At 42.1% G+C, this 17538-nt stretch overlaps 1 protein-coding gene across 5 annotated transcripts in view; it reads right to left on the reverse strand.

Moving 5' to 3' along the window:
* The window catches only part of RNLS (renalase, FAD dependent amine oxidase), a 330346-nt gene that overhangs the window by 83933 nt on the left and 228875 nt on the right, over positions 1–17538 (reverse strand). For all 5 annotated transcript variants that reach the window (XM_043598009.1, XM_043598006.1, XM_043598004.1 and 2 more), the window contains exon 6: positions 9446–9621. In XM_043598009.1, the coding sequence (XP_043453944.1) occupies positions 9446–9621 (176 nt within the window). The remainder of the gene's footprint in view (positions 1–9445; positions 9622–17538) is intronic.

The raw sequence follows: 17538 nt of genomic DNA on the forward strand, positions 1-17538 counted from the left end.
GTGCTCTTTCAAATCTTTTGTCCATTTTTAAATAACTGGGTCATTTGTTTTCTTATTACTGATTTGTGACAGTTCTTCATATATTCTGGATACTAGTCTTTTATCACATGTATGTTTTTTCTCCAAGTCTGTGTCTTGTCACTTCATTTTCTTAACAGTGTCTTTCAAAGACACGGTTTTAAATTTTCATCAAGCCCAATTTATCAATTTATTATTTTATGGTTTCTGCTTTTTGTGTCTCATTGAAGAAATGCTTGCCAAAACCAAGATCATAAAGATTTCCTCCTATGTTTTCATCTAGAAGTTTTATAGTTTAAGGTTTTATGGTCTATGATCCATGTTTAGTTCCTTTCTGTACACAGTGCGAGTCATGGGTTTTCGAATCTAAAATGAGATGTTCCAGTTTCTATTTTTCGACTTATTAGTGGCATCACGTTAGGCAAAACCATGCGCCACGAGCCTCAGTTTCTTCATTTAAAGCAAAGAGAGTAATATTTACTTCCTGATCTGTCAGAATTGTCATGAGGATCAAATGAAAAGAAGTATAAAAGTGTTTTCTAAAACCAGAGCAAAAATGTTAACTATTATTTGTAGCTGACAGCAGCGAAAGAACGATGACAGAAGAATGTGTCATAATTGGGGGAAAGCCAGAGCTCAAGCAATTACTGGCAGTCGAGGGAGGTATCTGAATGCCTGTGTTTGAATCCCAGTTTGGCCACTTCCCAGGGGAAGAGCCTCACACGAGGGACTGAGCCTCTATTTCCCCACGTCGTCTGTGCAATGGAGAAGCAGACCCTCCACAGGGTGGATGGAGACTGAGCAAGTTAAGCACAAAGCGTGATGAGCTACACAGAGTGGGGGTAGGGGATGAATAAACGACTTTTTTGAGACACACACAGAGAGAATGAATATCTATAGAATACATAATGAACACACACACACACACATACATAGTGTAATAAAATGATGATGTGCACTGTCATGTTTTAAAAAAATTTTTTTTTTCAACATTTATTTATTTTTGGGACAGAGAGAGACAGAGCATGAACGGGGGAGGGGCAGAGAGAGAGGGAGACACAGAATCGGAAACAGGCTCCAGGCTCTGAGCCATCAGCCCAGAGCCTGACGCGGGGCTCGAACTCATGGACCATGAGATCGTGACCTGGCTGAAGTCGGACGCTTAACCGACTGCGCCACCCAGGCGCCCCTGTCATGTTTTTAAAAATGCTATAAAAGATGATGGCAAAGACCAAGGTACAAACAAAGAGTGCACCTTTCACTCTCCTGCCTCTGGGAAAGTGCATGTCTTGCTAGAATATCATGCTAACGTCATTCCCTTTGCCAGTTTGACTTCATTTTGTAGGAATCAGCTCAAGACACATCTTCTCTTAGGAAACTACGAATTACCACTCTCACCTCAAAACGCTCTGCATTCAAGACAATATTATACACACCTTTCTTTCAGCAAATTGTGCTATATCATGGTTATCTGATTCTTAGTCAGTTTTCCTGATTATATAGGAAGCTCCTTGAAGGAAGGGAGCTGTCTTTGAGTCTTCAGAAAGCTGTATGATGTCTGATTTAGAGTAGGAGCTCAATATATGTGTGTGAAATGGAAACATGAATGTACATCATTAATTTCTTTAAAAAAATTAAAAAAAATTTTTTTTAATGTTTTATTTATTTTTGACAGAGAGGGAGAGAGAGACAGAGCATGAGCGGGGGAGGGGCAGAGAGAGAGGGAGACACAGAATCCGAAGCGGGCTCCAGGCTCTGAGCCGTCAGCCCAAAGCCCGACGCGGGACTCAAACTCATGAGCCACGAGATCGTGACCTGAGCTGAAGTCGGACGCTCAACCGACTGAGCCACCCAGGCGCCCCTAAAAATTTTTTTTTGATGTTTTTATTTATTTTTGAGACAGAGAGAGACAGAGCATGAGCAGGGGTGGGGTAGAGAGAGAGGGAGACACAGAATCCGAAGCAGGCTCCAGGCTCTGAGCTGTCAGCACAGAGCCCAATGCGGGGCCTGAACTCACGGACTTGAGATCACGACCTGAGCTGAAGTCAGACACCTAATCAACTGAGCCACCCAGGCACCCCAAATGTACATCATTAGTTTCTAATATGGATATAAATAGTGTATGTCAGCAAGACTTTTGTTTGCTGTTTGTATAGCATAATACTGAGGTCTATCCTAAAGACCAAAGAGACTTACCCTTTATGGAAATGTGCTGGAATAGGGTCTATTTCTCTCAGGGTATCCACACCCATAAATAACATCCGCCATCAAGTTTTAAGTAGTAATACTGACTGCAGATGAATATATACAGCATTTGGACACAGACTGCTTTAAAAAGCTTTCTATAAAGCAATGCTGCTCAAAATAATTAGTTCTTCTGAAAAAGCGTCACACTGAATACAGGCAGGATTAGTCTCATGAGTACTTAAGAAAAAATGATTTAATTAAATGCATGTGTTAAAACATTTAATAGCTCACAGAATATGGAATTTTGTGAGGAGGGGAAATCTCTGCTCATATAAACTTCAATTAAACTGTGACTGTACATCCCTAATTCAATGACCAGAATTTCTCAGCCAATGATCTCACCTATATGCAGCTACCTCCTAATAAACTGAAGCAACTCATTAGTTAGGGGCCAGTGACAAAGAGGTGGGAGATGACTCAATGGAATGCTTAGGACTGACACCTGTTCCATGACTAGCTGTTGACAGATTGGGTCATGCCATAGTCCACTGATCCCGGAGGGCCTGTTTGGGCTCTCCGTACGTTCCCGTAAACTTACGGCACCTCGGCAAGAGTGCTCTTGTGGCCGTAATTTCACTCCAGGAAATGTTGACTCATGGCATAAGTGTGCTAAACGACCAAACTCTAAAAAATGTGCAAGTTGGTCTGGGAACAAATGGCAAGAAGCTGAAAAATCCATAAACTTAAAAAAAAAACCAAACAACTAATTGACAAAGAGTTCCTTGCATCCATAGACATCCACCTCTTTGGTCTCACCTTGCTCTGATGTCATTCAACAGTCCTTATGGTGTGACCGTCACAGCCCCTGGCATTGACTCAGTCCTTCAGAAACATGCCTGTCCACAGCTATTTGCGTAACTGAAGTCGAGAGTGCAGAAAAGAGAGAAACAGAAAAGACAGTAAGAGAAGTGAAAAAGGAGGCCACGAAGTGAAAAGCATGTGGCCATGAAGAGAGGGAGTCGAGGACAAAAACAAGGGATGCACGAGCTAAGCTAGTAAGAAATGACCCCACTCCTTCCCTTCTTCCTCTTGCCGTCCCTGTGTAGTAAAACCTACTCAGAACTTGCTGTGTCCTGGCATCTGCAGTAAACGTTTTCTACTGTGTTGTCTCCTTTCGTCCCAACGACAACCGCTGTGGGGTAGGTTCAGATGTCACCATTCACACACAGGCCCTGGGGCTCCGAGCGTCAAGTCTAGCTCGCTCAGAGCACACCAGGCGCCCAGCTTTGAACCTAAATCTGTCTGACTCCAAGGTCCAAGATCATAATCGCCTCGTTAAAAATCCAGAAATTATAAAGCACAGATATGGGGGGAAAATTACAGGACCAGGGACAGGATGAGCGATAGAGCATGATTTCATCGTGGAAATAAACTACAAAGCAACACACGGGATGTACTTGATTACTGTACAATGATTATTTCTTTTTCAACGTACCTATCCTAGAAGGCTGTATGTTTAAATCTGTGACAGTGCACTGGCCAATGTCTTTGAGGTGTACCAGCTTTTTCTAAAATGTTTTTAGAATCAGCTTACCAGCCACATTAAAAACAGGCAAATGTAAGTGTCTATATTTCTTGAGTTACATAAATAGAATAAAAACATTAAAGAAAAGTGTCAAAATTGGCCATCTATTTTATTAAGAAAAGGTTTTTGTTTGATGTTTACTTATTTTTGAGAAAGAGAGACAGACAGAGACAGAGAGAGAGAGAGAGAGAGAGAGAAAGACAGAAAGAGAGAGAGACAGAGAGAGACAGAAAGAGAGAATGAGCAGGGGAGGGAGACATAGAATCCAAAGCAGGCTCCAGGCTCCGAGCTATCAGCACAGAGCCCGATGCGGGGCTCAAACTCATGAACCGCTGAATCATGACCTGAGCCGAAGTCGGACACCTAACCGACTGAACCACCCAGGCGCCCTGTTGTTATTTTTCTAATGTTTATTTATTTATTTTGAGAGAGAGAACAAGTGCAAGTGGGGGAGGGGCAGAGAGGGAGAGAGTGAATCACAAGCAGGATCTGCGCTGACAGCCCCACATGGGGCTTGATCTCCTGAACTGTGAGATCATGACCTGAGCCAAGATCAAGAGTTGGATGCTCAACTGACTGAGCCACCCAGGTGCCCCTATATCTGTTTTTAGATGGGCTGTGTTGTGTGGTGGCTAAGGCCACAGGCTCTAAAAATAAAGCCGCAATAAAACGAGTATCACGATAAAGCAAGTCAAATGACTTTTTTTGGTTTTCCATGCGTATGAAAGTTATGTTTATAGCATACTGTAGTCAGTTAATTATGCAATAGCATCATGTCTTTAAAAATGTACATACCTTATTGGTACAAAATGTTAACCATCATCTGAGCTTTCAGTGAGTCCTAACCACTGAGCACAGATCACCACAATAAATATCATAATAATGAAAAAGTTGAAGATATTGTGACAATTACCAAAATGTGACACAGAGATGCGAAGTGAGGAAATTTCATTGGGAAACAAACAAACAAACAACCAGTGCTGATAAATTTGCTTGACCCAGCATTGCCAGAAATCTTAAGTTTGTAAATAACACAGTATCTGTGACACGCTAAAGCCAAGTCCCATAAAACAAGGTATGCCCGTATTTTAAATTTCTTTTGGTGGCGGAATGGTGTTTCTTTGAGCGCAACACAAGACCGGGCCATGAGGGGCTCTTGATTTATGCAGGTCATACTAGTATAACGTTTATAGCAGGTGCTCTTAATGCTGGACTCGAGGGAGGACCTTGGGTTGCTTATAAATCCTCATAATTGTATGCAATTTTTGTGGTCATGTGTACGTGTATATTTTGAAATGATGGGAACCTCCATGCTCATAGCGTTTATCAGGTTCTTAAAGAACTCATGCTTCTTCTAAAAAAATATGAATGGACTGCCACTGGGGAGAGAGAGGGCATAATCTTAGGGCAAAGGGCCACGTAAAGAAATGTAACTACAGAAGATACCTTATTACTAATCGTGCTGCAAAAGCTTAAGAGGCTAGTACGCATCCGTGTATTTTGTCAAAGATACCGATGTACTCATTCATTCACCACCTCCCTCTTCTCTTTCCCCGCCCCTTCAATTCCTCTTCTGATTGATTTCCTTGGTATTTGAAAACGCATTCAGTGTTTTGTTTTGTTTTGCTTTGCTTTGTTTTTTTTTTTGAAGAACATAATCCATGGGTGCGCTAAATAAAGTGGGGGGAAGGGCCACTGGTATTTTGGGGGACTAAAGAATGTGGGGAAAAGCAGAGTTACTCACAAGCAAATCAGACATTTCCTCTAGTTTGAGACAGGCTTCACGATGAGCCCCAGAACAAGGGAAAGCACAGCAAATAGGAGTGAGTTTCGGGGCCCTCAAACTGATCACCACGTCCCATCCAGGTATGCCGGAAGCCATTTTTAGTTACTACTCTCCTCCTGAAAGGGCTAATGTATCACACCAGTTACACAAATCTTAACACAATGCATCCCAGCTTAGACATCAAGTTATACTAACTGGATAAACAGTTCAATTATGGACGGCAAAGAGCACCAACGGGAAGACTAAGAACCAGGAAAACCTGCCATTGCTTCGCTACGTTTGTTCAAACCACCTATTCAAGCGTGTTATTCGAACCCACATGGGCGGCACCGAGTGGCTCCCAAGTCTTTCACACACGCCTTCCTCCTTCATCCGCCTCTTTTCTCCCGGCAGAGCAGCGCCCACAAGAATGCACCGTTTTCTTACTCAAGACCAAAAATTCAACTTCGTGTCTTAGGAGAAGGCCATCAGCAAATCCTCGTCTGCAGGGTTCTATGAGCAGAGTCCCAGGCACGCCGAGGGCATTTATTAAGTGCTTATTGAGTAAATGAGTAGCCAAATGAATAATGAGCAGACATCTTTCACTGCCCCCTGCCACCGTGGGCAAGTCACATTAGAGGCAGCCCTGGGCATGGGAGAGCAGCCACTTCCTGGGGGTGGCTTGAGCCCTAAGGGGTGATGCTCTCCTCAGAGGTTTGATGAGGTTAGGAGGTACTGCCTCCTAAAGGAACGTACCGAGGGAAGTCTGGGGGAAAGAGGGTGTGGTAGACAGAAATCATGCTGCCTCTACCAAAGATGGCCGCATCCTAATTCCCAGCATCTGTGAATGCTGAGGGAGCATTAAGGTTGCAGCTGGAATAAACGTTGGTAATCACTTGGACCCCGGATGGGGAGATTTTCCTGGATTATCTAGGCGAGCCCAAAGTAATCACAAGGTCGTCAAAGGAAGAGTAGGGGCAAAAGCGAGGGCCACAGTGACGCACAACAAAGACTTGACCGGCTGCTGCTGGCTCTGAAGGTGCGGGAAGGGCTCCGAGCCAAGGAATGTGGGCAACTTGCAAAAACTGTAACAGGCAAGAAAATGGATCCTCTCCTAGAGACCACAGAGAGAAAAACAGCCTGCCCACACTTCAAAACTGGTCTTGAACTTCTGACCTCCAGAACTTAAGGTAATAAATTTATGTCGTTTCCAGCTACTAAGCTTGTGGAGGCTTGTGGCCACAGCCCTCTGGTACAGAAGGTCCGTGAAGAGCAGGGAAGGACAGAGACGCTGGGAAGACTACCTTTGTCATGACTAGTCATGGGACCTCAGGGAGGTCATTCCATGGTTTTCTCATTGCTATAGTGGGCTAAAACTAGCCACCTCATCAGACTACTTCCGATACTAAATGGGATCACATATCGCAGTGGCCCAGCTCCTGGGCTGTCACACTGGGTGCCCATCATTGCTCTCTCTTTCCCTCTTCTCCCCTCCCCTTCACAGCCACTGGGTACCAGGATGCAGCGCAGGGACGCAAAGGAAGAGAAAAAAGGGAAACGATAAAATGAATGGAGATAAAGAGCCCATCCCGAGGGGTCTAGGATGGGGAATCCACACCACTCACTGCTGCCTGGTGTAGGGGACACCCATCCCGTGGTCTCTCTAGGGTTTTGTAAAATGAGGTTTTGAGGGGCTTTATCATTTGGCAGAAAGGGGGTAGAAAAGGAAGAGGCTAGAGTGTGAAGGATAGGAGATGTTTGGGGTGGAACAGGAGAGGAAGAGGAAGAAAAGAAACACAGGGTGGGATCCAGGCTGGAAGCAAATAGGGGTGGGATCTCCCCATTATGGGGACTACACTGCTGCTCAGAAATGAAGGGAACTTCCGAACAAGTTGGTTGTTCCTCTTTCTTTTTTGTCCCTGCCCCTACACAATCCTCCCCTTCCATTTATGCACATGGTAGACCACAGTCATGCACATACATCCATGAACTTGTTGAAGGTAGCTCAGGTGTTCCGGGACAGTGAGGGAATAACAGGTGCTTACATTGATGTCAGGTTTCAAAGGTTATGACGGACCTTTGAAAAGCACTGGAGAAATGTTCCCTTGGGAACAATAACTGAAAACTAGTTAAATCCTATTATACCTCTGGACCTGTCATTCCTATTCCTTTTTCTAAGGTGGTGTGGGAGATTATCTATCTATCTATCTATCTATCTATCCATCCATCCATCTATCCATCCATCTACTTACCTACCTACTTATCTACCTATCGTCTATTTCACAATATGGGCAAGATTTCTGCCACAAATGACAATGTTATGCTTTGTACCCTCAGGCTACTAGGAGAAGAGTAGCAAGGAGAAGAGTAGAGAATGCAAGCTTCTAAGTTTAAATGAAACAGCTCACTCCCTTTTAGACTCTGCAGCCAATGTAGATTTCATGACACAGAGCTGTAAACGCACTGGGACAATTTCAAGAGAGAACATCCAAATTGTAATAAAAATCATTGCTACGGCTTGGATGTACTTTGTGTTCAGATATTTTTTTATTAAATTTTGCGATATTGCACAACTTTGAATAGGTCATTTTGTGGTTAGGACAAATCTATTTCTATTAACGCATTAAATTTGAAGACATAAGGTGGTTTGAGCCCATCTTTTAAGTTTATTATTTTGCAGAAATCACAAGAAGAAACTCACAAACGATTGTTTCTTTTAAAGGAATATTTATAAATTGCCAAATGACTGTGTAATGTATCTAGCTTCAAATTATACCGACAAGATGATTTCCCTGTCTTCTTTTTCAAGTCAACCTAAAATGGAATTAAGTATCACTTAAAGACATTAGCTATTGGGATCTTTCAATGCTTTTTAGAAGGAAAGAGGAAAGTCTTCTAAAGTGACCATGATCTGTTTAAGTAAATATTTTCCCCAAAGGTTCACTGTATAATTGAACTTGAGATGACACGGGTAAACACACAGACATGCTGTCATATTTTAGGAAGTAATTTACCATTTCCTCTGATTTTGGATAGCCCTTTAAAATATACAAAATCTGCTGCAATTTCTCACAATACTGCTTTTGGGTAACCAATAGTGCGGATAAATTGGTTAATCAACAGGCTCAGAAATCTTGGGGAAGACACGTCACCGCTCCTTTTCTCCCTCTGACCTTCACTCCACTATCCCCAATGGCTTTACAACTGAGTTTACAGATCAAAAGATTTTTTTCTACAAATATTCACAAACTTCTGTTGGAATATGCAGAGGTTGTCGCAAAAGTCAACATTTACTTAGAGTAAAGAGCTTGAAGTCTGAGCCAGTAGAGTCATCAGTAGGTTGATCAAACCCTGAAAAACAGCTTGCATAGCTGAATTCTACAGGTATTCACCTTTGTCCCCCAAAGAACCCTGCTTGCGGCAGTCAAAACCAAAGTGGGAACTTAACAAAAATGAAAATTGTGGTAGCGAAATACACTAACAAGGTTAATCTAACACATTGCAAAAAACTGGGGAGGTTCAAGTGGTTTCTATATAACCACAGTACTGATTTAGAAAAACCCCAGAGAAACAGCTGCATTTTGATATACAACCTGCCTTGCCTGAATAGGAAACCCCGTATTTTCAGGGTGTGTAAGTCTTGAGATGCTAGTCTTTGAACATAAGCCCAGGGGAAATTGCGTGCATCGCTTATTGGGAAATAACAGGCTAAAAAGACCCGTAGAAGTTCACAGCCATGTACGAGGCAAACAAATATTTGCCCCAGAGATCAGATCGTCCATTTCTTTTACTACAGAGTGGCAAAGATGAGAAAAAAACATCATCAGTTCTGCTGACCCAGTCGGTTTGCTTAAGAAAACTGTGCCCATACCCCTGGATTCTCTGATTACCTGGGAATATCTCCACTTCTGGCATTTGGTGACAATTGGTTGAGGCAGACCTGGCAAAACGCTTTCCAGCTGCTGGTAGATTAGCTCCCGCACGTCCTCAGTGCTGTGCTCCAGGTATGTGACTGCAAATGGGACAGTGGTGTGAACCACCAGGGAAGGTCCCACTTCTGATGACTCTGGTATGAGAGGGACACAAAGACGCACCTTAAAGCGGGTAACACAGAAGCATCTGTCAGCGTTTCAAACCGGGTTTAAGAGTAAATCGTTGTAATCAGATAATACGACAGAAGAAAAACAGAGTCTCTGACCACAAAACTGGGCTACCTCTGAAATTCAAAGTCAAGCTTCTCCGAAGAGAACAGAGTTACGATGTTATTTCATGTCATGTCATGTCATTTCATTTCATTTTTCATTTCATGTCATCTTATTTTATTTTAAGTGTATTTACTTTTGAGAGAGAGAGAGAGAGAGAGTGTGTGTGTGTGTGTGTGCACGCACAACTTGGGGGGAAGAGCAGAGAGAAAGGGTGAGAGAGAATCCCAATCAGGCTCTGCACTGTCCACACAGAGCCTGACACGGGGCTTGATCTCACAAACCACGAGATCACGATCTGAGCTGAAATCAAGAGTCGGACGCTTCGCTGCTGAACCCCCAGGCACCCCCCAACATATTTTAAAGAACAAATTTTCGGTCTTGCTAAAGAAGTGGAAGGAAGGAGAAGAAGAACACCTAATAAGTTCTGCCTTGGGTATAATCAAATTTATCACTAAATTATACGTTCTCTAGGCAGATGCTGTTTCTTATCACGTATAGCTTATATTCTCCTTAAATTCTGAGAACAAAGTAGATGTGCAGTAACTATGTATTCATTTTATGTTAAATGGATTGCAAAATATTTTGTTGAAATTATATTAGAATAAAATATCTTAGGGATGCCTGGGTGGCTCAGTGGGTTGAGCATCTGACTTTGGCTCAGGTCATGATTTCACGGTTCGTGGGTTGAAGCGCTGAGTTGGGCTCTGTGCTGACAGCTCGGAGCCTGGAGCCTGTTTTGGATTCTCTGTCTCCCTCTCTCTCTGCCCCTCCCTGGCTCGTGCTCTGTCTCTCTCGCTGTCTCAAAAATAAATACACGTTAAAAAAAATAAAATAAAGTAAAATATCTTTACCACATAAAAAAATCAAGCTTCTCTCTAAAAATGGGCTTGACCTCATAGCATTAAGAGAAAAAGCTCCCTCATTCATGACATGGAGATACTTTCCAATTTTGGTTGCCGTCAAATTTTTTTTTTTTTTGCTGTATTTTCGTAATTTCAAATAATGTACATCCACTTTGTACCTTTCACTCTTTCCTAGAATATAGAAAATCAAATGAAGTTTTAAGCTGAAAGCAGAGTGACCAAGGCATTAAAAAGTACAGTCTTGGCAGGAACGTTAAGAGTTCGCCTGTTGTTATTATTTGTTTAAATCACACAGAAGAGGAAGTTGGGAGGAAAGTAGTAAGAGATCTGAAATGCATGAAAACAACATTAAGATATTTGGTTCTTCCCCCCACCCCTTGCCGACACAAAATATTCATGTGTATAAGGTACTGATAGGGGTTGGCAAGCCCGATTCTGAAAATTCTAATTTAGGATTCTAAAGGCTACGGCAATGATCTATTGGAGGTTGGCTTGTACGGTTTTTACACATTAAAAAGAAAAAAAGCAACCCGTTGAACAACATAGACCACTTGCTTGCTATATGCCCACTTACTCTCTTTACCTGGCAAGGTTTTCGTTTTGTTTGCTGTAAAAGCAGAATGTTAGTACCTATCACACAGGTCTGCGGTGGGGACTATGGAACGTAACGCACGTGAGGTGCTCGCCACGATTTCTGGCCCAGAGTAGGCGCTTCATAAATGTGAGGTATGAGACGAGAAGCAATAAGTCAGATATGTACAAAAGAAAAAGTTCTCTAGTGTTGCCCAAATGGTGGGTGTGCATTATCTTTTTAAGCACTTCACTTCTTCCACTGCTCGGAGCATACTTGGAGTATGAATTTTACAGCAAAACACAAGGGAAGGGAGTCCCAAAATATGCTGTAAGCATTTGAAAGGGAAGCCAGTGCTCCTAAATTTTTTTATATGCGTGAGGCGGGACAGCTGGCGTCAGAATCCATGCAGCAAATACAGGGGCAAGGAGACCGTCCACTGTTTTCACCTCACTATAGCTGCAACAGCTTGAAAGAGGAAGCACAGGGACCATCTCTGAACATTCAATGTTTAACCAGCCCGGGTACATTCTGCAGATACCTCACAGAGGGGAGGACCAAGGATTGCAAAGCCTCAATGCCTCTCACCCATGGGGCTCTGGGCTGGGTCAGTTGGTAGAGTTTGGGAGTCTTTTTTTTTTTTTTTAACATTTATTTATTTTTGAGACAGAGAGAGACAGAGCATGAATGGGGGAGGGGGAGAGAGAGAGGGAGACACAGAATCGGAAACAGGCTCCAGGCTCTGAGCAGTCAGCACAGAGCCCGACGCGGGGCTCGAACTCACGGACCGCGAGATCGTGACCTGAGCCGAAGTCGGACGCTTAACCAACTGAGCCACCCAGGCACCCCTTTTTTTTAATTTTTAAAAAAAGTTTATTTATTTTTGAGAGAGAGAGAGGGAAGGGAGACAGAGAGAACGAGCAAAAGAGGGGGAGGGGCAGAGAGGGAGAGGGAGACACAGAATGTGAAGCAAGTTCCAGGCTCTGAGCTGTCAGCACAGAGCCTGACGAGGGGCTTGAACCCATAAACCAGGAGATTATGACCTGAGCTGAAGTCGGGGGCTCCACCAACTGAGCCACACCCAAGTGGTAGAGATTACTTAAAAATAAAACTTAAAAAAAAATCCTGTTACCCATTATTGCCTCAGGGAATGTTATTTACGTTACCAGGTAATAGATTCAGAAAGGCTTGTTCGACAAGGGGGTGTCAATACCACCCCTCTTCCATAAGGTACCAAATCTTCCCGCAGACAGAGAAAACTTCTGGGTGCACATTCTGATGCACAAGAGCTGGGGTTCTGAGCTCACTCATCGATGGCACGCTTCCACGGACAGTGAAGGCTAGCCACGTGCTGAGAAGCTGGAGGGTGCTCCCACCCAGCTATGTGTTCTAGGGGGGCTTGTCAAACTACCAGGGGCAGCGATGGTGTTTTGCCAGACTCCTCCCATTCAGCCATCCAGTCCAAGAAGAACAATAAAGAAGGAAATTTAAGACCCAAGACGAAACAGTTCTCGCATGGCAATGAGAGAACAACCTAGTTGCTTGGTTTTATTGAAATCAGACTGAAAGTTTTTAGAATTTAGATCAAAATTTGAATAGCTGCAACCTAAAACAATGCATTTTAGGGAAACGCACCCTCAACCCCCAAACGAAAGGGTATTTTTATAGAGGCTGAAGTCCAAAAACACGAAGAGCCGACCAGAGTTTAAACACAACGAACGTTTGGAAATAAGAGCCTGGTAAAGAGCCACAAACGTGGTAACAGGATTCAGAGCATATGGTCATATAATTATTATTCTTTGGCCACCGGGAAGGCAATGTTATCTTTCCTTTTCTTCTCTTCATTCAGTTTAACATGCACAACACTTTGCTTTGGGGATATTAAATGTAGTCCACAGTAAGGTGACAACTATTTGTGTATAGTGGGAGATCAGTGGCTTTCGTCCACAGAGAAGTTCTTGACCCCAAGCATTCTAACAGCCCAGTGGTCCTGGACAACTTAATCTCTCAGGCTTCACCTCCTTACACCAATGAAAAGGGAGCAGTACTACTTACCTTATAAGGCTGTCGCAAGGATTAAATGCGTTAGGACGCATACACATCCTCCTTCAAATATAAGGTACTACACAGATGTAATGCATCCCCAGACAATATTCTTGTTCTGACCTGTCTCTGGTGTAGTAAGAGCGACTTTAGAAACGGAGAACTGGGTTAGCGTCTCTCAAAGCAGGAAGATTGTTTATTATATCAATATTATATCAAAACAGTGGCAGACTATTCCTAGATATAGGCACAGCAGTGTTGAAATGTTTCTTCTTTATCGTGGTAAAATCTACATAACATGAAATTTATCATTTTAACCTAGTTTAAGTATACAGTGGTCTCACCTTAAATACGCCCGCATTGTCCTGTCACCATCACCGCCATCCGGACCCATAGTCTTTTAATATCTCCATATAAACTCTATATCCATTAAACACTGACCCTTACCTCCCCCTTCCCCTAGCCCCTGTCAACCAGCATTCTATCTTTCGCTATGAATCTGACTACTTTTGGTAGCTCATATAAGTGGAATTCTATGCTATTTGTCCTTTTATGACTGGCTTATTTCATTTAGCGTGATGTCTTTCAGGTTCATCCATGTTGTAGCAGGTGTCAGAATTTCTTTCCTTTTATAGGCTGCATACTATTCCCGTGCATGGAAGGGCCACATTTTGTGTATGCGTCCATCCGTCGATCCATTCATGCATTCTTCCGCCTTTGGGCTACTGTGACTAATGCAGCGGCTACCGCATTTCTTCGTTCCCACCGGCAACGCAACAAAGGTTCTAATTTCTCCATATCCTCGACACTTGTTACTTTGTCTGTTATAACAGCCACTAGTCTACAGTTCTGAGTGGAGGTCAAGACACAAAGACTTGGTAACAGCAGCAGGAGCCTCAGTAGTGGCAGCGAAGCAGCATTGCCACCTGCATTGATACAACACCGAGCTCTAGAAGGTTCTCGAGTGAAACACTTGTAATCAAAGCTATAGAAGTCCCCTGTTCTCCAAAGAGAAATGGAAACTTTTCTTCGGAGAGTACATGAGCTGCCTCGGATCCATGGTCATTTCAGTCATAAAAATAACCATTAACAGGGGCGCCTCGGTAGCTCTGTCAGTTAAGCAACTGACTTCAGCTCAGGTCATGATCTCACGGTTCGTGGGTTTGAGCCCTGCGTCAGGCTCAGTGCTGACAGCTCAAAGCCTGGAGCCTGGAGCCTGCTTTGGATTCTGTGTCTCCCTCTCTCTCTGCCCCTCCCCCACTCATGCTCTGTCTCTCTCAAAAATGAATAAACATTTACTAATCAAACAAGAACATTAATTAAACATTTTTTAATTTAAAAAAATTTTTGCCTTCTTTTTGATTTTACCCCCTATTCCATTTTCCCTCTTTACCAGTTTGGAAATTATATACTTGGTTTCTGTTTTTAGGGATTATCCACAGACTTAAGCATCCATATTAAAGTCAAAGTTTCTCCAGAATCATATAAGAACCCTCGAGTATTTTAATTCTGATTATACACACACACACACACACACACACACACATATATATATTCAGTTTTGTTTTAATACAGTCAATGTTTGTTTATATTTATCCATCCACAGCTTCCTTCTGGATCTCACATCTTGTCTCCAGGGTCATTTTCCTTTTCCCATGTTGTATCTCAAGTTGAAGTTCCTCAATGAGGTTCTGTTGAAGGCTTTTGCTGTTCTAAAAGTGTCTTTATGGGATGCTCGTTTGCAAAAGATTGGCATGTGACAACAGATTGAAAATATCTTCTCTCAGCACTTGAAAGATATTGTTCATATAGGTTAGCTTTTACTGATGCTGTGAAGAAGTCAACTCTTCATTCAACGGCAGGTCATTTGCAGGTGACTTTTCTCTCATATCTGGATGTTTCCATTGTTTTCTCTTTGCCTTTGGGGTTCTGTAGTTTTACTTGGTTATCTTGAGGTGGGACTTTCTTTTTTGCTTACCTCTTTTGACTTCACTGGGTTTTCTGAATCTTAAGACTCATGTTTTATAAACTAATTTTGGAAATTACTTAGCTGGTGGCTCTCCCTTTGTCTCTATTCTGTCTTCATGGAACTTGGGTTAGAGATACAGCAGCTGGTCGGATTCTATCTTCATGTGCCTTGGTCTCTTTGTGATATTTTCCATCTCTGTCTCTGGGCTAGATTCTAGGTGATTTCTTCCGATTTATCTTCCAGTTTACTGTTCTCCCTTTATCTGTGTTTATTCTCATGTTTACGTTGTCCCTTGAATTTCAAGTTGGAATTCTTTTCTTCTTCCTTTGTAAACATTATTCAGGTCTGCATGATCAGTTTGGATTGTCTCTTTCTCTCTAGCCACACTATTAACATTCTCTTTTATTTCTTTAAAGATAGCCGACGTAGTATATTGTGTGTTTGGTTGTCCCCAAATCTGCGGTCTTTATGAGTCTCATTCCCCTCTCTGTTGTTGGGGATGGCTATTGCCATGTGCTCATGATAGTGTTTTCCTCGTGTGTTTTGTGATTTCTTTTTCCCCCTACTGCGAGCCTACAGTTCCCGGCAACTTTATCTGAGAAATTCTCAGAGGCCTACGTTTAAAGAGCGTCCCTTTGGAGATTTACTTTTGTTTCTGCCTGATGCCTCAGGGGCAATACTGCCCATAACTACTTTAACTAGATTTTTGGAATATACTGGCAGAATGAATTCTGGCACCGAATCTGCCTGAGGGCGGATATGTGGTTTGGCATCTCAGGGGAGACATTTTCTTTCTTTCTTTTTTATTTGTTTTTTTTGTTTGTTTGTTTGTGTTTTTTCCACCCCACTCAAGGACAGGCAAGCACCCACACTGTTTTCTTCTGCCAGATGGCATGTATCAGATATAGGGTTCTTGAAGGTCAGAAAAGTGTACATGTCCACGCTGATAAACTTTTATTTTTATTTTATTTTTTAATTTTTTTAAAAATATTTTTATTTATTTTTGAGACAGAGAGAGACAGAGCATGAGCAGGGGAGGGGCAGAGAGAGAGGGAGACACAGAATCCAAAGCAGTCTCCAGGCTCTGAGCTGTCAGCACAGAGCCCGACGCAGGGCTCGAACTCACAGACTGTGAGATCATGACCTGAGCCGAAGTCGGACGTTTAACCGACTGAGCCACCCAGGCACCCCAGATAAACTTTTAAATCTTAAAGAAACAGAGTGATTTTTCTTGGTAGACAAACGTTATCAAAGTTATCTCAACATGAAAGAAATTGGTATAAACCAAAATATATAAAAGAAATTGAAAACACAGTCAATAAATTAATTAAAAAAATGACTTCAGGATCTGGTTGCTTTACTTGTGATTTGTTTCAAATTGTCAAGCTAGTAAAATGCTTATTACAGGTATACACATCACATTTACACATTTAAATATAAACAGAGCTGCAAACTATTTTTCTATTAATATGAATAGGTCTCTATTTTTTCATATCAGTAGGTATACGTAAGAAAACATGATAATCTCAATATATATCAAAAGGCATTGGGGCTCCTGGGGTGGCTCAGTCGTTTAAGCATCTGACTCTTGATTTTGGCTCAGGTCATGATCTCATGGTTCGTGAGTTCAAGCCCTGTGTCAGGCTCTGTGCTGACACCATGGAGCCTGCTTCAGATTCTCTCTCCCTCTCTTTCTCTGCCCGTCCCCCACTCATGCTGACTCTCTCTCTCTCTTTCAAAAATAAGTAAAAAAAAAAAACTTAAAAAAATAAAGGCATTCATTATGATTTAATATCAATCATTTGAGAAAAAGATACAATATGAAAAAAATAGGTTTCTCAAAGTTAGAATATCTTGAGCTGATCGTTTTTAAGGATACTTTACAGTGAAATAATATAGACTGTCACAGTAAAATCAGCATAAGCCAAGGATGCTTAGTAATACCAGCACTATATATCATTGCTCTGGTCAGTGCATTAAGATAAAAAGTAGAAATAAAGTTCATAACTATTATGAAGAAAGAAAATCAGATGACTGAAAACAATAGTGAAACCAACATAAAATCCATCAAGTTAATTTAAAAGTTTTGCTATTAAATTGATTTCCCTATATACCAGCAATAACTGGTAAGGAAAAAATTAATTCTACAAGAGTTTATTGGAATTTGAAAAAAACAAACCTAAAGGAAAACATAAAGCAATGAGAATACATTTTTTTTTGAAAAATCAATGAGTCAAGACTTATTTTGTCATATATTTAAATACATTACGAAGCCACGGCAATTGAACATGCCTGGTCCTGGGGCACCTGGGTGGCTCAGTCAGTGAAGCGT

The sequence above is a fragment of the Prionailurus bengalensis genome, chromosome D2, assembly GCF_016509475.1.
Source record: "Prionailurus bengalensis isolate Pbe53 chromosome D2, Fcat_Pben_1.1_paternal_pri, whole genome shotgun sequence".
Taxonomy (NCBI): Eukaryota; Metazoa; Chordata; class Mammalia; order Carnivora; family Felidae; genus Prionailurus; species Prionailurus bengalensis.